This window comes from Gracilinanus agilis, chromosome 2 (genome assembly GCF_016433145.1).
Source record: "Gracilinanus agilis isolate LMUSP501 chromosome 2, AgileGrace, whole genome shotgun sequence".
Taxonomy (NCBI): domain Eukaryota; kingdom Metazoa; phylum Chordata; class Mammalia; order Didelphimorphia; family Didelphidae; genus Gracilinanus; species Gracilinanus agilis.
In genome coordinates this window covers 380,509,330-380,531,876 of record NC_058131.1, presented here as the reverse complement: position 1 = coordinate 380,531,876, position 22,547 = coordinate 380,509,330, and the positions used below count along the sequence as shown (strand labels likewise).

The window sequence follows — 22,547 nt, the reverse complement described above, 5'->3', positions numbered from 1 at the left end:
TCATGTGGACATTTAGGGGTCTTGAAAACTACATTTCCCATGATTCAACAGGCTTCCTGTCTTACATGGTGATGTGAGCCATCGTAAACAGAAGCTCAAATAGGGAGAACTTGTTTGGTACTTCCTCTTTCCTAGGAAGCAGCCAAAGGGGAAGGTATGGCGGGCCATTTTTGAATTAAATCTTAGCAGGCATGTGGTTCTTTGTAATTATCAATATGGCTATTAATAAAACCCTAATATCTTTAAATATATCCATCTATATTAATTTTATCTGTAACAGATGGCAAAGAACTATGTTTTTAAAAACTAAAATAAAATCATCAAAGAGAATGTACCCAGAGAAGAATTTATATAAACAAAAGTTATCTTTTTAAAAAAATTTTTAAAAAGGAAAACAGAAAGGTTTGGCAAGATATCACTCTATTTATCCTCTAAGATGGACTCTCATCTTTTTGTATATATCATGGAACCCTCTCTGACAGTCTCCTGAAGACTATCTACTCCTCAGAATGAAATTTTTAAATGCACAAACTAAAATGCATAGGATTTCAAAAGAAACAAATCGTATTAAAATAAAATTATCATTTGGTCAGAAGTGGGAACCAAGATGGTAGAGCAGAAGGAAGCAATGCTCTTGAGCTTCCATTCATGACTCCTCCAAATAGATCTATAAAATATATCAGACTAGATGAATCCTAGTGGAGAAATCCAGAAAAAAAAAAAGGTGGTAAGTCCTTTGTCCAGTCCAATTTGGCATAGGAAAATAAACAAAGAAATCTATAAACACTAGGGACAGGGTTGATGTAGGAGCACAAGGGCCCAAGGAGAGCCTGAGAGCATCAGCACAAAGGAAGTCCCAGATCCATACTAGGGCATCCTCAGACCCATACAAAGCACTCCAATGGGAACAGGTGCCAACTGGCAGCTTTGTTACCCACCATCCAGTTCCAAGTCAAAGATCTAGGGCAGAATGAGAATGGGACTTGCATACAGCAGTGGCATTTCCTGGTGGGAAAACCCTGAGTTATATAGCAAGAAAAGAGAAAATTCAGAAGCCAGCAGCAGTTATAGTGTGACTCAGATCCCAAGCTCAGAATAGAGAAGCATTTCTAGCATCTAGCCCAGTTGGCAGAGGAATAACCAAAGCAGGAAACCAAGACCAAGGGGGGCCTACAATTCTGCCACTTAGAACCAAAAGAGCTTCCCAACTGGGTATGAGAGGGCAGATACTAACAGCAGTCTACTCTTGCATAGACTTGAAACCCAGATCAGAAACTTACAGTTTCATACTAGGGGGTCAGCAATTAATTCTACTTTGCCGTGGAACAGACCTCTTTGGAAGCTCTGAAAACTTGCAAGTCCCTAGCAGATCTGAGATCTTGCAATAACACAACACTCAGTACCCCAAGAAAGCAACAACACAATGAGCTCAGACATTCCCTCCAGAAGCATGGTAGAGCCAAGTTTTTTCCATCAAACCTAAAGTTACAAAGTAGGCTGGAAGGGAACCACACCATGAGCTTTTATGGTGGCAAAGGACGAGAAAGATTTCAAAGCATCTATAAGTAATGAATGCCTCAGAGAAAAACACAGCTCTGCCATAAACTTGTATAGTTGAAGACATGAAGCTCCCTCCTAATTAGATGAATGCAAATCAAAACAACTCTGAGGTAACACCTCACACCAAGCAGATTGACCAATGTAACAGTAAAGGAAAAAAATAAATGTTAGGGGGATATGGCAAAATTGAGACACTAATACATTTCTGGTGGAGTTGTGAACTGATCCAACAATTCTGGAAGGCAATTTGGAATTATGCCCAAAGGGCTTTAAAAAATTGCATGCACTTATCACTTGTATATATGGGTCTATGATTTGGGGGTTTGGCTTTAAAAGATTGCTCTATAGCAAAAATGAATAATATGGAAATAGGTATCAAGTGATAATATTTGTACAAACCCATGGAACTGCTTGTCTACTCTGGGAGGGGGGAAAAAGAGAGGAGGGAAAGAAAATTAATCATGGAAACATGGAAAAAATACTTTTAAATAAAACTTTTAAAAAAGAAGTGAAAAAAAAAAGAGATGAAACAAGAAAAAAAGAGGGGGCAGCTAGGTGACTTGGTGGATTGATAGCCAAACCCAGACACAGAAGGCTGTAGGTTCATATCTGGCCTCAGAAACTTGAGCAAGTCACTTAACCCCAACTGCCTAACCCTTACTGCTCTTCTACCTTGGAACCAATACGCAGTATTGATCCTAAGACATAAAAAGGTTTTTCTTTTTTTTAAAGCTAATGAAAGAATATTAAAAATGTCTTTATAAGTGGAACGTGAGCACTTTAGGAAAATAATTGGAAAAGAAATGATAGCTATGGAGGAAAGAATAGGAAAAGAAATAAACACCTTAACAAAAAAAAGAACAAAACCTTGCTGAAGCAACCAGAACCACCAACACCCTAAAAACTGGAAATGGACTAAACAGAAACCAATTGCTTCATGAAGCAAAAGATGTTAAAACAAAATCAAAAGGCTGAAATTAAATTTAAAGTATCTCATCACAAAAACTACCAATCTGGAAAAACAATTATGAACATCATGACAAAAAAAAAAAAAAAGAACCTAGAATACTTCAAGAACTCTTGAAAAAAGATGACCCAGATCTCTTAGAACCACAGAGTGAAGTAGAAATAGAATCTACCAGTCACTTTCTAAAAGAAATCCCAAATGAAAACTCCCAAGATCACCAGACAAAATCCAGGGCAACCAGTTCAAGGAAAAAATACATTTCAGCCAGAGAGAATTCAAGTATGAAGAAGCAATAATCATGATCACATATGATTTAGCAGCGACCAGAAAATTGGAATACAATATTCCAGAAAGCAAAAGATACGGGCCTAGAGCCAAGAATGACTTAATCAGCAAAACCAAGTATAATGCTACATGGAAAAAAATGGGTTTTTAATGAAATAGATGGCTTCCAAGTATTCCTGATAAAAAGATCAGAACTACAGAGAAAAATCTTAAGTAAAAAAATTAATGTGAAGAGAAACATAAAAAATATGAATAAATAACAAAGGACAAAAAAATAAATAGGTTACATTCAAATATGGGAAGATAATGCATATGTCTCCTCTGAACCTTATAATCATAAAATTTGATAAAGGGAGTCCAATTAAGCAAGGTCTGGGAATAGTTCTGTTATGTTTTGATGATCTTAAGAATGAAAAGGGAAGAGAAATACATTTTGGTGTGGGGTGGGGGAGATTAGGGAAAATTGGCTCACATGATCAAAGTCCATAGTAAATAGATACAGAGAAGGAACTAGAGGTATGCAGAGCCCAGAGACAGAACCACAGTGCCCAAGATGAATACCTCAGTGTTCAAAGGCAGAGAAGACAGACACTTGGGTGGGTGGGCAAATGTGGGGAAAAGATCTCTCTCAGCACTGGAAGTCTCAAGCCAAGCCCCCCACACTGCCGCCACCACCATATCCTGCAACAGTTTTTCTGCTTTCACTTGGGAATATTTTTTAGGGTTTTTCATTTTAGGATTTTTTTTGGTGGGGGGTTGAGAGACAGCAGTGGAGAGAGGAAACAATACTGTCAAGTTAACATAGGTGGGTTTTTTGGAATATAATTACTTTCAGAATTATTTATGTAAAGTTGAATTTGCTAATGAAAATTTATGTAAAACTAGAACTATCTACAGTTACAATATGAATTTCAAGTATACAAATCCTAAAAGAGCACTTCTTAAAAGACCAATCTCAAGACTTGTTTCATACTTGAGTGTGCTTCAAATGATGTATAGCTAAAATCAATTTCTTAAAAGGAAACTTCAAAAGAAAACCATTAAAAAACTTAAATTTCTAAATATAAAAAATCCAAGACTTTATTGGAATAAATGTTACATGACATTCTTTAACATTAAATTCTGAGCAAACTTGAGAGGTGATGCATTTTTTCCATTCAAGTCTAAAATGAAATAAGTATGTGACCATTTAAAATACAGATAAAAGTTAGCATGAAGCAAAGCTTAAATATTAAGCAACTAAAGCAAAGAAAGTTAAAACCAACAATACAGTACGTCTACATTTTAAATATCACTGAATTTCATTTTTAAAGAAAAAAATGAAAATCAGGTTTGTAGTAAAACAGCATCAGTAACTGATCATTATAAAAACTTGTGAATAGTAACTAATCAGTTTCTTTTTATTTTACTATTTGTTCATTTTCCCCCACCCCATCCCCAAATAAAGAATCCTTATTCTCCCTTAAAATACCATGATTTTGCAGTCCCCATACAATTTAAACTCCAATGAGTCTTTCAGAGTTCTGCCTGTGTAAAGAACTGCAAGTGTTAGATTGAGCCTCCAATAGTAGATGCTATTGGTTTGTGCTGGTGAGAGAATGAGACCAACTGGAGATAAGCAAGTAGGGAAGTGCACTCACTGTAGGATTGTTTTCCTAAAAAGGTCACCATATAGCCAGGACACTTCATTTGTAATAAGTAACATCCCTGCTCTTCCAGGTCTTGAGCTTACCTTCCATTGTATCAAAATGGATACATTTGTAAAATCAGAAAATATCCAGGAGGCCAGGACTAGGGCAAAATTCAAAATTTTATTAGTTTTATAATCTCTAAGCTTTCCAGAAGCAAAGAGCTGATATACCTTCTTTGAGATGCAAAAATAAATGCTCCAGAACTTACCCAGAACCATAAATATTCATCCTGAGCACTGAGCATTATTAGAGGACCAAAAGAACCAATTTCCAAATTCATACAGGATTGTGAAAAATTAATTTGAGCTAAATGCTCAATTATCTGATATGTTGCTTTAAATGAGGTGGGTTTTAAATATATATGTGCATGTGTATTTAGTGTGTATATATATATAAGTAGGTGCTACAGATTCTCTTTCTGGTTTTAAAAATAATTTGATATTACCACTAAAAAATTTCACATTTATTATAAAGTATGGCACCATTAAATATAAAATTGCTTTAGAAATTTAGTACTTCTAATAGGTCCATCTGGTTATTGTTATAGTGTATTATGCTTTTCTTGTTCAAGAAAAAGGGGGTAGGGAGAAGAAAAGTTTCCTTTTTTCTATCTACATACTTACCAAAAAAAAAAAAAAAAGCCAAACAGTTATGGTCACTATCCTTAGGGGATTCATGCTCCATGCATGAAAGGTTTGAAGCCATCCCTATGGGTCCACATTCTTGCAGTCTTCCCACAGGCTCAACTCCTACAGATGGTAGTAGGAATTTTTCTTGCATTTAGACGGGATAGATTTCTTCCCCAAAATTCTTTTTAGATGTCTTCTCCAAAACCTAGAAAAAAGTAACCTTATTTTCCAAATGAGGTGAAACTATCATCAAAGGAAAGAAAATCATCAAATCCCTCCATAGAAACAGAAGTTAATTCTGTACACATTTTCATTCCCAAATACTAATTCTCACCAGTGAGAAAAAGTCACCTCCTTACTCCTATTTATAATTTGGAGAAAAAAGGTATTTAATTATTAAAAGGTGCACAAAATGTTAAATACTGGTGGCAAATAAATAAATGTTAATATTTCTTAACGAGCAACCCTTTCTATTTAGAATGCTACATCCCTGCTTTAGGGGGGAAAATATTCCCTGGAGATGTAAAGTTGTTCATTATCTCTCTAGTAGGAAACCTTGGTCTTGGCTAAACCGACTTACGGCTTCAAGTATAGTTTTTAGAAGCACCATTTGCTCATATCTGCATTGACCAATATAAGGATTGAAGGAAACACAAAATCTAACAAAATCTAAGAAGGTTGAGAATGAAAAACAACTCTTAACAGTTCCTGCCAAAATCCCACTAGTGATCTTCAGGGATTTGCATCTAAATGGACTGATAAGGATTTTACAATCAAAGAAGTTTTGTCAGTTATTCTTCAGATTTAAAATTCAAGTGAGTCCTTGCATGTGCACTTCACATCATTTTCCTCCTGTTCTCATGCATTATTTATTGCAAAAAGTTTTATCAAATATTCCCCTAAACTTTTCTTCAATTTAATATAGTAGGAACAATTTACAATTTACAAATACCCATTACAGGTATAATGGATCTGTTTCAGTCACAGCTCTTAACATTTACTCCTTGTTGAAGATTTGAAAAAGGGGAAAAAAAAAATCAGTCTCTTAATTTCCTTCAGTCTTGAAGAGCCGGTGTTTTCTCGTGGCCGTGTAGCGAGTTCCATGAAACCAGCCTGCCGCTAATGTCTTTGTGCTGAAATACAGGAAAAAAGGAAGAGTTAAGTTAAGCAGAAGTATAACCTTGTATTAAAATAAAGTCTTATGTCATTTAAGATTTAGTTCTATCTATATGCCAACAAATTTTGTTGGAGCACTATACATTGATGTCATCTGATTTTAAAAAATCAACAAGAAATAAGTGTATTCAATTAAACTTCAACACTTTAGTTTTAAATTAAAACTCAAAATACAACAGATAAAGGAGAACAAAAGGTACCAACAAAGAAGGGACAAATATTCAAGTGGCATCTTGGAGTTTCATTTTCCTGATATGAATATAAACAAACAGCTAAAATATTTGTTACTTCAGTAGTCTTTTAATGTCAACTTTAGAACACCTGATATTCTATTTTCCTGAATTTAAAGTAATGAGTTCTTTACCTACTAAAAGCCACTACTGATTATAAGCCATCATTAAAAAACTTGATTTTATAAAATGTTTGTTCTTATATTAAGTAAAATGTTATTTAAAAGGGAATTCATTCTATTCCTGTGTATCAAGGACTGCAAACAGGACCTTCTAAAATCTTGAGCATCTATTTTTCATATATGTATACATATTTATATACATATATTTTACCAATATTTATCTTTGTAAAATATATTTGTGTACATATGTATGTATATACACATACATACACACATACACATACACACCCCCAAGATATAAAAGCTGTTAAATACAGTATAAGTACTCAACTACTTGGTACTTCTGGGAAGCAAAAGCAACACACCAACCCTACCTTGCAGCAACAATTGGTACTTAGTATATCTTTGTTGGATTGTAATATCCAGTGAATTTTTTATTTTAAACAAAGCCTAGCCATAAATCTCAAGAAGCAGAATCACAAGCAAGTGGCAAAAGTCTCTGTAAAATCAGCTGTAAACTGAAGGGTCTTTGTGTGTGTGATGTGAGAAAGGATTGCTGGTTGCTTATCAATCTCTTCCAACAGACAGAAACATACACAGAAGCATCACCATCTAATAACTTATCTTCTAATGCCAAGCCTGAGAGTACACAGGGATATCTAGAAAGCAAGCTAATTTTCTTTAGCCACTTTATTTGCATCTTCATTCATTTATAAGCATTTTGTCCAAGCAAAGATATCCTCTGAAATAGGGATCCTTTGCCTATAACAAACACAACAGCACAGAGCATAAGCACATGTACACGTTATGTAAAAGAAATATTTGACTCTGATATGAACCATCCCCTATCAAAAGTGGCTTCCTCATGGAAGCCTCAAAAGTTATTTCTAATCCATCCCATTCCCATGGGGAAAAAAATACAGTATGGGTGTTTGTAATATTCCCAAAAACCCAGTTTGGTCACTGAATAGTTCTCTTTACATAATCTAGAAGAATGAAGATTTAAGTCAATACAGTAAAACAAGAAATCAGGTATTTAAGGAAATCATTGCTATATCATTACCCTTTCCAAGATACGATGATCCACACAAAGCTGAACTTCAAAACTGATGGACCACGAGAAAGAAAGAAATTTTTGTGAGGCACATTCTAATAAAATTAAATGACATTTACTATTGCTCAAGAATAAACTAAATACCATGCGCAGAATTTAAAAAAACAAACCCCTTCCCACAATATTATATTTCAAAAATTTCAAAACTGATTTATCATTTTTACTATTTGCCAGATTGCTTGGTGTTACTGCTAACGCGCAACAGGGGCCTTGTGCTGCATCCGCCTGCTGGCTCAAGGCCTGTAAAAAATAAGGCTAATGTGAGAGAAATATTATATTATAGCATCTTGCATCAGTTTTTTGCCCGACCAACAAGAGATATGTTTCTGCCAGAAATACCATGAGGATATTTGGGTTCAAGTTTAACCAACACATGCAGTCAAAAGAACAACTACTTATCTGGTAAGAATATTATTTCTGGAAGCTAAGTTAATGGAAGGCCTATTATAAGTCATTGCTTCTGAAACAATAAATTAGTTGGACAGTTCAAAAGGTTTTTGTCCTTTGACACTCCTATAAATCACAACTTTATGAAATTAGATGCTTCCTTTTTATAATTATAATACTAATAGTTTTTTATTCACATAGACCTTAGAATCAAATGCCTCATAGTCTTTACAAACTATTACTTCTTTTTAACAAGAGAAAAAAAGAGCACATGAGATTAAATGTCTTGCTTGAAATCACATCCACAAAGTTAAGTGATTTCCAGTTCCCCATTCTTAACAGCTCTTTTATTTTCCTTAAATACTGCATTGAGTTGCGCATTCTCAAGTTCTTCCCTTGTGAATCTGTATCTGTCTTCTTCCTCAATTTTGAACCATTAAGTTTCAAATTCATTTGAAGGAATACAGCAAAAATGCAAAAGATTCAGGCAGTTAATACTATGCTTAGGCAACTAAACAAACTTATCTATTCTGGACCATAACAAATCACCTAAAGGAAGCCAGCTACCTTATATGGGTACAAATCTTGAATATCCAAACCTTTCAGTTAAACTTGAACCAGAATGTTCCAGTTTAATCCTCTGCCTATGAATAGAAATATACATCTATACTTCCAATATGACAATGATACTCTAATACAGATTCTCAAAAATCCCAGAAATTAATCAAGTACATAAAACATATCCAAATCAAAGGCAACAATTAAATCCAAATCCCCTTTCCTACTAGAGCAAGAGTCCAAAATAGAAAATCTAACAGAATAAAAACTATTCTTTTGTACCAAACTCTTTCATTGCTTTAAAGGTGTCTCATATAAAATAAAATCTAAGAAACTAGATTACAAAAGCATTTTGGCATTATCCTTTGCTGCTTTCTCAATTTCTAATTCCTTTTAAGTACACATTCAAAGATAAATTCACCAAGAACCTGTATAAGTAGTAATCTAACCCAAAACAAACAAAAAATACCCCCCAAAACAAAATCTGTAATGATGTAATGAATAAAAAATTAAAAGAAAAAAGAAAACAGCAATTGAGTTGAAAATGTTCTGAAACTACCACTTAACCAGGACTGCCATCATTACTTGTTATAATTATTCAATGGAAGGCCCTGCATACCAAACTAAAAAAAAGTCCAGATTTTTAAACACAAACACATAAAAACTATCACCTTGTTCTCTGAGCAGGGCAGGTAGTAGCAACTAAATTTTAAATATAATCTAAAATCTTCATGAGGTACACAGGTACCAATGAAAGGGAAAACAAGAAAAATAACTCATGAATTCATCAAGTCTAACCTAGACTATTTTGGGAATGATTAAGTGATGACATGATGCCCCCCTTCACTTTGGGGCAGGGCTTAAAACAGACAGACCTGCCCGTTTCACTGTTAACTTCAATGCTCCCAATCTGAATCCACAGTGGTCTGTCAGACACTGTAAGGGAGCAGCAGGACTCGTCACTGTCTGATGTAATATGCTGCCATTTGTTGAGACCTATGGTAGAAAAAATCAAGTTAACAAAAATAGAGCAGTTATTCTTTTTTTTAAACCCATTTTATAAAAAAATTAATAAGTCGTTTTTTAAGTGATCAGATTTTAGTTGTCATTATGAATTTATGCTGAATAACTCTTTGACTTCACAGAATGTATGTGCAAATAAAAAACATGATGCTACATAGAATACTAACAGAAAACAAAAAGACTGTGAAGGACCTATGTATACATTTGCAGCTAAACTATAGAATAACATGGACGGATTTGCTTCCATAGCAAGACAACTGGCCTGCTAAGTTGCTCACAAAGTGAACTTACAAATACAGAGAAAGTGATGACTGTCATAGTTAAAGTTCACTTTTGACTTGAGTTTTGTTTTAACCTAAGAATAATTACAGAATATCAACATAAGATAGAAAGTCGTAAATATCCACGAATATGCTCAGAGCTTCTGTTGTACAAAAATTCCCTGACTAGTAGGGCCCTTTCCTCTTAATTCCAGTAACCACATAAGCATATTTTTCCATGCTTAACATTCTTATCAGATGAAGTAATAGTTATTACTGAGTTTCCTAGAGTTTTTCTGAATAAAATAACAAACCTCTACTAAATGAAAGTAATGAAAATAAGTTATTCATGATTATTAAAATGACACTAAATAAGTATTGATATTTCATGTTTTATTTTTTAAAACATTCTATATAAAGAACAAAATTTTTATTCCTTAGGAATTCATTTCCTCCTTCAAATTATTCATTTGCCTTCTAAAATCTGTTATGGAAAATAACTACTGCCCATAGCTAATGTGACAATTATTTTTAAAAGTATTGAACAGAAGAAATTCAGAAGAGAAAATGGTTCTACTCCCCCACAAGATATTCCTGACAAAGAACTTCAAAAGAAAATATTCAAAAAACCTTAACTACAAACAGAATTAGCTAAGAATAAAATTATTACAGATTTTAGAGAGAAGGCAATCTTTTCAAAGTGAAAAATAACCAGGTTTTATACAGGAAATTTTGATTAGACATTTTATTTTACCTAAACCAACAATAATCACAACAAAGGCAGAAAAGAGTTTAGGAAATCTCTAGCTATTACAATATTTGTTTTTACAGGTACCCCTCACACTCATGATGAGAGCTTAGTACAATATTGAACACTTTAAAAATTCTATATTCATTAAATAGTTTTAACTCAATTGCCGTCCACTGGCTTTATAATTTTACTGACTAAAAAAGCAGTTTACATACTACGTTGGTAGTATAAAAAGTAAAATCTACTTGTGGTCCCTGGCTATATAGACATCCGGTGAAGGTAAAATAATAGTTAAATATATCTGGTCAACAGGAGAATTGTGCTGGCCCTGTCATAAATACAAAGGAAAGCCAAACAATATAAAACAAGGATAAAGGTAATCTCTTGGCCTCAAATCACTTCCACTCAGTAATTTTTCTCATTTCTAAAATCAGTTTATTCCTAAATTATATATAAAATCTTTTATAGCTCTGATATTCTCTGAGTAAAAGAGGAAAATGGACCCAATGAATGGAAGAAATTGAGATTTATTTTAATAATGATGGTGACATCACCACTACAATATGAGGCCATAAGTCTTTGTCCTGGGGGCAACCTCCTATGTAGGCCAGGAAGGGAAAAAGACCCTTTGGCTAGGTTATGACCAGGCAAAATGGTAATAGTGTGAAATGAACACCTTTCTTTACAGTGGTTGGGAGAGAAGAATAAGGATTCTTCTAGAGAAAAATGCTGATTTCAAACAAGTTACTTTCTACAGCCTACAAAGTAAAAACAAACAAAAGCATCAGCAGCTATAGCTGGGAGGAAGCAAGAGAAAAAGGAGCAGTTGAGACCAAAGAGTAAAAATCCGAACTACTTCCAATAGTGCTAGAAAGGAAAAGGAAATAGAGAAGACCAAGATCTTTGAAGTAAACCCAGAAATAAAAATACTGAGAATACACACAGCAATTCATCTTGTAACAACTAGATGCAAAACTGCCATAAGTTTTGTCTGTAAGTAAAGGTAACACTTTAATATACAACCCATTACAGAACAGTGAAGAGGTTTTCTATTCTGTATTAACCAATTATTTTCTCATAATTTTAAACAACACTGTAGTTCTAATACACTCGGGCACATACAAAGCTGTGCCACACTGCCCTAGGTTCTAATTTGAAATTAAGAACTTTAAATAAAATAAATATTTGATCAGTAATGCTATCATTAACACTGTTTCAAAATTGGCTCTTGCTAACAAATACCGCTTCCCATGGAAAAAAATAAGAAAAAAAATGTCCTTTTCTTCCCCATTTGCCAGCCCTTCCTTCTAAATCCAAAAAGCTAAAAGTTCTTGTGGTGTGGATACGTCTTAGGAAAAGGGAAGAGGAATTTCCCATCAAATCTTGACCAATGTGCCACCAAAAAAAGGAGTGGAGTTTGCAGGATTTACAAAGAATTCCTGAGAATTATTGCCTTTGAATCCATAACATAACTTAAAATAATGAAATGCCATATTTTCTGCTAAAATGTATCCTGTACTGAAATGAACTGATTCATCCATCAAGCAACTGTTATTACATTTGATAGTACCCTGTGCAAAAGAGCTTCATCATCATCCCACATTCTCTCCAATTTTACAATGGACTAAAGAAGCAGTGTGGTACTTAAAAGAGCCGAGATGAAACATTAAAAAAGTTATCTAGAGGTCACAAGTAGGCTGTAAATTGATGCAATAGAATTTAATACCCTTTTCCTACCCACCCAGATCCTATATTCCTCAGAAGTCTTTGCAGCTGTCCTTATGGCCATCTTTTTTATTTGTAGGATTTTATCATTAGCTCTGGCAAACTTCCCTAATTTTTTTCTCTCTTCAGGTTTCCATAAAGTAGAGATTCTAAAATAATCTTTAAACAACTCAATTCACTAGGAAAAAAAATCATGGTACAGTGGCAAGAGTGCTAGATTTGGAACTGGCATCCAAAATCTACAACTATCTCTATGACCTAGGACAGGTCATTCAATTTCTCTGGACTTACGTTTCCTCATTTGAACTAAGTCTCTCTCTATCTATGCTTATAATCCCTTTAAAAACCATATAAGGAAAATATGAGGTGGCAATGAAGGGAAACAATGGATTTTGAATTGGATAACATGGGCTTACTCACAATTTTTATCATTTATGGTCACGATCAGTCAGTAAACATGTACAAATTAACTACTATTTGTGAAGCACTATAATAAACTCTGGGAATATTAAAAAAAATTCTCTTCCTGGGAAGACACCCCAAAAAGTGAACTAGAATTAAGAAGAGGCACAGCAAAAGGTTTTGTTGGGATTTTAGTTGAGATTTAAAAGAAGCCAGTAAGAGAGATGAAAAGGAATATCCCAGGTAGAAAGGAAGAGTCAGTGAAAATACCTGTGTAAATTTAGCAAATTTACTAAACAACTCCTTGGGGTTGTTTCCTCATCTGTAAAGTAAGATTGGACAACTCCACCCTAAATACAAATATAATGTGTATCCACTCCTCAAAAGCAGATAGGTATATTCTTCCCTCTGTGGATATATACAACCCATTCTCTAACCCAAGTTCATAGACATAAATAAATGTTATATATAGTGTAGGGAAAAACATTAATGAGTGAGCTACTAGATTATGAACTACTTTTCGACAAAGGCTGTCATATACGTCTTGTACACTCACCACACCTTGAATATAGCTTATGTTCAACAAATAATTTTTGAATGAATGAGGTGGAAGCTAGGACCTCTGCCATGTCCCTCACTGCCTTCCCTAAATTCTAGGGCCTCATCCATCATATATTCAAAACTTTCCTCCAAATATGTGATCTCACATTCCACAAGAACAAGACTTTTTTTTTTAGATGTAGAAATAATTGGAATTTTGCAATTAAAAGAATAATATGGCCACTTAAGGATATACTTTCCCCATTATACTAATAATAGTGTGCACATTACCACACAATATCCAAGTATATGATGGAGAAGTTATTATAGTAGTTTTATATACAAATCAGTAGAGAAACTAGAAAACATCTTATTTGAGAAGGATCCTTAAATATAAATGTGGATTGGTCATAAAATAAAAATCCAAGGGACAAGTCTGACAGGATTATAATTTTAGGATGGGATAGTATAGGTCATCTAAGCCAATCTAGTTACTTCTATAATATAAGGAAACCAAGGTACCAAAAGTTTAAATAACTTGCCTAAGGTCACATTTGTAATTAACAAAACCAGTGTTCCAAATTAGGTTGCCTAAGTATAAATTCTATGCTACTCCACAATCTTATTTACCCTAATTCATAAAGAAGTGTGAAATTAATCCTTGGCCAATGCAGAAAACTTACAAGTAAATACTGACTTTAAGATGAAAGGATGTTTGTAACAGCTCATCAGTTATAGGTTCTACAGGACATAATAGTCAACCCACCTCCAACTTTTATACTTAATAGGTTCATTTATAAGTACATTTCTGCCCCCTCAAAATAATTTTTTTTCACCTAGATGAAGAAATTCTATTATATTCCACCTAGGAAAAACAAAATTTCTTTCAGATTTTACGAAGATTTTCAAATTGAATCTTTGCCCCAAAAGTAAGTTAAATAGTTTTACAAATTTGTTTTTATAAACAACTACAAAGATTCTGTTAAAATATGAACTATGTTTCAGATTCCAAGAGGGAAGGGAAGCCTGAAAAACCTGTGATTTGCTCATTTCTATGCAGGTTTGAAAACCAGCACAACCAAGGTCAAGTCTGCTAAACATATTCTTTTGCTTAAGATTTGCAGCTGAGATCTCTAAAGAATTAAAAGAATGTGTAAGACTTACTCTTCTTAGGTAATGGGCAAACTCCTTTACCAAAGCTGGATGTTCTTTTCCCCCATTTTCTTAGAATCTTTTAAAAAAGAGATTGGAGGATAGTCGTTTAATTGTCACCTTTAAAACCACTTTTTTTTTCAAAGACTGCTTATTTGTTTCCATTGCCATTATGACAGGCTACATTACATATGTTAAATGTAAAGGGAAAAATACAAATATCATACAAAAGTGCTACCTGACAAATTTTTCTTTTCCCTAGATATTACTGGTTTGTTATTCTCATCAGCATGAGTCTCCTTCACATTTTTAAACCTTGATGGAATCTTCCATTCTTAACAGTGGAATAAAGAAGCTCTGTGAATTATTTTAAATTCAGTAACTACAGATTTTGTTTTTTCTAATTTTGAACCTAAATACCAAAAAATCAAGATTTGATTTGCAACTCCCTAGTCTCTTTAAAAGGCTAAGAAAAGTACCTGGACATATACATGTTGTATATAATAAAAAATGAGCTTAATTATGAATTTCTAGTTAAATAAACTCTAGATTTTTAAAGCTCTGAAGGGAGAAAGTTTTTATTAATATAAGACCTTGGGGGAGGAGAGTAGGGAAGAGAAAAACCTTACCTTGATTCATAAATTGTGCACTTGTGCACACGAAAAATAAAAAATAAAGGAAAATTTAGAACATGAACAATTTGGTTATTTTTTTGAACTTTACAGTCCATTTTTTAAAATGACCATGTAGCCTAAAAAGTTAAACACCTACAAGTAACATGAAAACCTGTATTTTGTCAGGATTTAATTTGTCCTACAAATCCTTTGCCAGAGATAGTCACTTTATCACTTAATTCAGCCCAGTCACTGGCAAGATACTGAAGAGTAAAATGGAAAATGAACTAAGGAAAAAGGACTAAGTATCCAGAAACCAACTTGAAATTATATATACAATTCAGTTGACTAATTACTATGAGTCTACTTTTGTCAAATCCCTCAAAGTGTATACTTCAATTGGGATTGTTTATAATCAGTCCATTTAAAAAATATAGTTGGGGCAGTTAGGTGGACTGAGAACAAGTCCTATTGACAGGAAATCCTGAGTTTAAATATGACCTCCGACATTTCCTAGCTGGATGACCCTGGGCAAGTCACTTAACCCCAATTGCCTAGACCTCACCACTCTTCTGTCTTGGAACTGATACTGAGTATTGATTCTAAAACAGAAGGTAAGAGGTTTAAAAAAAAAAAAAAGGAAGTATTGTCAATTACACTGACAGCCTGTTTTCCTTTGGAAAACTCATCCCATTTGAGATAAATTATGAGAACATCTGATGGGAGTTAGAAACAGCATTAGTAGCAAGAGTGCCCCAAACCAGAAGTACATTGAAATAAGCAAAGTAAAAGGATATATATGTATCATGACTTTCCTTTGGTACCAGCAATCTTGTAAAATAAAACCCCAAAGGTTAGCACAACAACTAATGCATGCATACTACAATTCAGCTTAATATTTCATGGCGCATAGTACTTAAGTACTAGTTGATCATTTCAAACTAATAATTCACTCTAGGTCAGATAACCTAATTTAAAATGATTCTAGTTACTCAAAGGTCTTATGCCAACCAAAAATACATTAATATTAGCATATACACTGAGAAATCACAATTCTGATATGAGCCTAATAATGATTGAAAAATGCTAGTCTCCTAAAATTGCTGGTTTATTTCCTATTATTAGTCTTTGGTCATTAAGAGAAAAAAAAATAGCAGTAACGAAAATGTTACATTTCAAATATTTCAACATCAGTTCTATATATATTTCCACTATACTCTTCCTTTTTCTTTTTATCTGGTCTGAGATTTCCTTGAACCCAAATTTTTTCATGTTTTATAGCTAGTTCAAAACTTTTACTTCTTATAACCTATTGGGTGAAATTAGCCTGTTAGAAAATTGTCAAGAGAATTTTATTCCTAGCTTTGCCAGCGATAAAATTCAGCTTGATCACTAGTGTTCATGTTATGAAAGCATGTGCCTTTTACATTGTATTCTCCTCATTCTACAGTTACTGTGACCACAGATAATAGCTCTGCAACACCATCATGTTTTAATAAAACTAGTTATCAAGATTGTTCTGTGTAACAATTTCAATCAGTCAACAAGCATTTTATAAGCACTTACGGTGCCAGGAATAGTTCTCAGCATAGGGATTTTAAGAAAAATAGAGAGACAGTCCCTGTCCCCAAGAGCAAAAATGGTCAAAATTAATGGTCTTGAGGTTCACAGTTAACATACTGATAGATATACAGATCTGGGACTCAGATCTTCCTATTATATTTAACTGTCACTTTGGACAAGTCAGCCTTGGGTCATTAGTTTTATAATCTATAAAATGATCACTAATAGATGATTTATAGTTATCAGCAATGGCTGAACCCAAAATCAGTTCATTCCTTGCCTTCCAACTACAATGAGAAGGTATTATCCTTTAGTTCTTAAGTCAATTTGGAAAGCAACATTTTCAGAATCAAAACATTCCCTTTCCTGTCTTGACCTGTTTCATTCTTAGCTTTTAGCGGCCTTCTGTAACACTTTTTATATTCATTTTTCCCTTTCACTCTCAACATCTAGTCTGTTAAATAACTTTTCCCCCTTCTAATCAGCAAGGGGAAAAATACTCAAGTAACTGAATTTATAGAAGAAATAAAATTAAATTTTTTCTATAACATTCCAAAGAGAGCTTTAAAGAGACATTCATTTGGATTACCTAATCCAGCTCAATCTTTGTGGCAAAGGAAATTCTGGCTATAGAAGCAGAAAACACTATAAAATGCTTAAAGAAAATGCTACAGAAGTACAAACTTGACATATTTACTGTTAACAAGCCATTTCAATGTCATTTTAACATTAATATCCTAAAGGACAGAAACCTTATTGCCTTTATATCAGAGGCAATCATCAAACTTGGCAATTAAAACTGAAAATATGTGGCTATGACTCTTTGCTTACCACAAATAAGACACTACATAAAACCAGAATGTTAATTCATTATGACAAGTTTTTTCCTCCCTTGCCCCAATAACGTATTAGCACACTATATAAAATCATTTGTATGGTCGTCACTGACACTTCTATTTTAATCCTCCAAAATTTTAAACAAAATTTGTTTCACATTAAGTAAATGCCTGTCAAAACACCATTGCTGAGGTGACAGACATTTGGTAATCACTAATATACATAATTTATCTGGGACACGGTTTTAAAATTGACAGTTAAAAGTGACCACTTTTGCCCTTGTTAAGGTACTTAAATTCAAACAACAATCCAATTCAAACCAGAACTCCTCAAAATCATGTGTGTGTTAAAAAGTTGCCATTAACGAATTTTTCTATTTATCAAAGAGCAATCACTAGGACTGTGAGTTTTTCAGTTTCTAAATTATCAATTTGCTTTAATTATAAGATCCTAGATTCAGAGGCATGAAGGATCCTAAGGCCATCTAGACCAATCCCCTCATTTTACAGATAAGAAAACTGGGGCCCAAAAAGGTTTTAAGTGACTCTCAAGGTCACACAGAAGGTAAAGTAGCAGAGCTGGGATTTGAACCCAGGTTCCAACTCCTGAGATTCAAAACTCTTTCCACTGCACCAGTTATGACAGTGAAGATTTATAAATGCAGCACAAATAATTCCTGAAATATTGTAGTTGTTTCTGTTTGCAGGAAAGAATACATGTTATAGAAGTGAAACAACATCTCACAATCAAAATTTTTCAACTTGTGTGTTTACTACAATCAAAAAGCATTGATTTGAGTTCTCCTGGAAGTTACTTAATTATCCAGCAGAAAAATCTGGTTTTGTTTGTGCAAAAATAACTGTAAGCTTAAGGAAATTGATATCTGATCATATCCAGATGAATAACTAATAGTAGGCAGCACATTAAATACATAATGATAGCAAGAAAACAGAAGTTTCAAATTGGGTTATTTTTAAGTCCACAAAAAGTATCTAATTCTGTCATACTACAGCACTAAAGAGCCTTCTTTTAAAGTGTCAAATCCTCAATTACTCAAAATCATATAATGTGCCTGTTAAAAAAAAAAAAAAGCAAAAAAACTATTCACTTAAAACTACTGCCTTAAAAAAAAAACAAAAAAAAACTACTGCCTTTGCATGAAGCAGCTTGGGAAAACTTGACACATAACTTGCTCTGATACATAGGCAAGTAACATTTCCCTATCAGGGAAAACCTGAAAAAAGGAGAAAACAACAAAGTCAAATGGGCATGACCAGAAAATAACAAAAGGGGAGCTGGATAAAAAGCCCCAAATTATATTGGATAAATGACCAAACAGACTAGGAGACTAAATTTAAATACCTCCTTGTGAAAACTTAAGCAAGTGTTAAAAAATTAAGACTGTCCAATTAGAATTAATATTCATACCTTATAAACTTAACAAATATATAAGTATACTGGACCCTTCTTTGTGCTATACAAGATCCAATTTTAAGGACTATGTACTGAATGTACTGAATATTACTGAATAATGTTTTATCATGAGTCTATTAAAAAATATTGTGGCAGAACAAATGAGAAATTAAATTTTTGATCTGTTACTATCTCTAAGCACTATATGAAAAATAATCATTATCTAATATCCTGAAATTTATTTTCAAAGCTTTTTGAGAAACACACACAAATAATTCAGATTTAGTCAATTTTATTTACATTTTTTGTACATATCAGAGCATTACACAATTACATTTTCTCACTTTCTGACCTGCAAACAGATACCTTAAACGGAAATAGTTTTCAAAATTATGAAATTAGGTACATCCAAAATGCAACAATTACACATGACAAATAATTCACAAAGTGTAATTTACTAGGACGTATCCTAAAAATTTAGGAACAGCCAGTCAGGAGAAAATCTGACCAATTTAGCAATCAATTATTTACATTTTTTTTTTTTTTCAGAACAAACCTCTTTATCTAAACTCCCAAGTCAGAAGCTTGGAAGATTTTTTCCAATGGAAGAAAAACAGGAAGTTATGATTTACAACTATGCAGCATTGACAGCCCTTGATCCCAAACTCTTGAGCAATTTTGCAGCCTGCCTCTAAACAGTGAGCATCCATCCCTATTTCAGCTTGTCAAAAACTGAAGTGTCAAACTTATGCCCTTGTGTGCATAGAAAGGCTTATGTGTTCATTAATTTATAAAAAATAAAATAAAAAATAAAAATAAAAACAAGTGGTCAATAAAATCCCAAACATTCCTACTGGACCACCCCCACTCACAGCTATTACTACCATCCCCCATTTCAGTAACCTGTGTCACATAATAATAGGCTACATATTCGGAAGAAACTGATACATATTCCCTGCAAATAAATGCCTTTCAATTGAGGCTATGGCTCCTATGCCTTGGGGTAAGGTTGAGGATTTTAAAATGCAAGATTTTTATTTGAAAATATTGCTACACTCACATTAAGAAAAAATTTGATTGCATGTTCAATTGGTTTAGTTTGCCTGTCATGAAAGTTATCAAGAGATCAATTTTAGTATTAAAAAAAGCAGCCAACTGAGTGCAACTTCTTTTTCTCTTTCCAATTTGGCCAAGTCTACTTCGTTTAAGTTATTTCTAACTAGCCTAATAAAATTTTGTGGAGCCTCCAAACTTTTCTTGCCTACCTTACTGTCCATGTTCACGTTTCAAATTGTGTCAACAGGGCCCGCACTTCGGGAGTCAGCTGCTTTGCAGCCTTAGCTGCCTCTGTGATAGCCTTGCGATACAAGCCCTTTCTCTTCTTATTAAAGCGTGACTGGAAGTTTTCTAAAAAGGGGGACAGTTGCGATAGTGCAAGGAAAGATGTTGTTGGAGACCCAAACCATGAAATACGGGCCTCCTGTCGGACTAACAGGCCGTTATCTTTCCGGCTTACAGTTATAGTAAGAATACGGGCTGGCCACCATGGGAAGCCATAAATCTTGGCCCAGACAATGTCCCCTACACATATGGTCCTGCCATCTGGTGTGATGCATTTAGAGACGTTTTTGGAAAAGACTTTCATTTTCAAGGAATTACTGAGCTTTTTCTCTTCCTTTGAAGAGGATGAAGTGGAAGAGGTGGAAGGTGCATGCATACTGCCTGGAGGAAAATCAAAGCTTTCAGTAGAACTACACTCTGAATTGGAAGATTTCAAATCATCTGTGCTATCAATGCTACACACTGATGCACTGGAAGAGTCAGATTTCTTTTGATTTAGGGTCATGTAAACAGTGATATTGCTTTTGCTGCCCTTTTTGCCCAATGTCTGCTGTTCATCCTGCTCATCAGGCACATGTACTTCACTTGTGTCCTGAACCTCACTGCTGGCCTCTTCAGGACCTTTTGAGGGACTCTGATTTTCTGAAGGGGCCTCACCTGCTGAGCGGGTAGAGGTGCAACGAGACTGGGGTTTGGGTGCCATCTTGCCACTCCGCATTTTCTCAAGTCCAGCTTTCAGAGAAGAGTCGTTTTCTTCATTTCTGTATCTTTGTGGCTTCAAACGCAACCGGGGTGGAAGGGAACCTGAGCTGGTGTTCTGAAACCGCCGAGTGAAATGAACCTTAGAATGTGCATTTTTGGAAGTGGAAGTTTCACTCTGTTTCTTTTGTGCCTTTTCTTTGGCCATTTTCAACACTTCCCGAGCTTTTGCATGATCCATGTTCTTACTCTGGAGCACTTTTTTAGTACTTAACTGAGCTTTTGAAGTATTTGCCTGAGCAGACACTTTAACTACTCTGCCTCTGCTATGAGCAATATTTGAAACTTTGACCACAGCATTTCTTTTCTGACTTTCATTTTGGTTTTTCCCATCCATTTTATGGTCAGTTTTAAGTTTTTTATTCACAGTAGTTACACTTTCATTTCTTCGTTTTTTGTTATCGTCATATTTGGACGAGTCACTTGCATTGCCACCTTTTTTAATTTCTTTCTTTTCTGCAACAACACTGTTTTTACATTTGTCACATAGGACTTGTCTGGGTCGTAGTTTGATAGCATTCATTATAGAAGTGGGTTCCTCCCTGTACATTTTCCTTTTGGGTCGTTTAATTTTCCGAGGAGGCGGCTGAGGTATTGATTGGTTATATGTGTCCCTGATAAACAAAGGGGGAGGATAAGGTGCTCCTTCATGAAAGAGAGGAGGTGGTTTAGAAGTCCATAGGCTTTGAGCAAGGCTAGGTTCTGGTGGCTGAATGGGAGAATGGTCATCAGGACCAGCACCATTCATGTCACACTTGATTTCTGTCCCTTCTTGGAATGATCTACTGTGGAACTGCATGGCTTCAGGTTTATCTTTGTATTCTCTTTTGGGGAAAATTGTCACAGGGATTCCATGGGGCCCAAACCTTTTGGGAGGAAAAAAAGAAATAATTAAATTAATGCTTAAGGAGTCATTTCAAACTTTCAAAATCTACATTTTAACTTAAGATGGCCAGTCCTGGAAATTATAAAGAACCATAACAAGATGTTTTAAAAATACATTTATATAAGCAAAAATTCCTTTCTTATTCACTAGAGGAAAAAAATCTGCTCACTCTAACACACCCTTCCCATATACAGTTGACTAAAAAATAATCAGACTTCCTAGGTTACTCTAAAATTAAAACCTCTTTAAGTAGCCCTTTAAAATGACTGATTTTATAAATGGTTCCTCTTCCACAACAATGATGTCTAACTTTAAAATTTTGTACTACAATGGAGAATTATTCACTGAATTAAATACAACTAAGTACTATCTATAAATTTAAAAAATTTAACACAGCCTTATTTCATTCTAACATTTCCAAGATTATGCCTTTGACTACAACAGAGAATTCATCCCCAGCTTGCAAGTTTTCTAAATTAAGTCCCTTGAGCAAAGAATACTATATGAAATATTTAACCATCTGACTACATGTTTAAAAAAAAAAACAGAAAAAACTACCTCA

At 34.1% G+C, this 22,547-nt stretch overlaps 1 protein-coding gene across 7 annotated transcripts in view; it reads right to left on the bottom strand.

Annotated features, from left to right (window-relative positions):
- Positions 1-5,987: 5,987 nt before the first annotated feature.
- PWWP2A (PWWP domain containing 2A) overlaps positions 5,988-22,547 on the bottom strand; it is a 34,270-nt gene continuing 17,710 nt past the window's right edge. For 3 of the 7 annotated variants that reach the window (XM_044661740.1, XM_044661741.1, XM_044661746.1), the window contains one exon: positions 19,295-21,965. In XM_044661740.1, the coding sequence (XP_044517675.1) occupies positions 20,279-21,965 (1,687 nt within the window). In that variant the 3' untranslated portion in view covers positions 19,295-20,278. Of the gene's footprint in view, positions 6,266-7,723; positions 7,767-9,590; positions 9,716-19,294; positions 21,966-22,547 lie in introns of those variants that run through there. The other 4 variants (XM_044661742.1, XM_044661744.1, XM_044661743.1 and 1 more) reach the window with 4 other exon arrangements.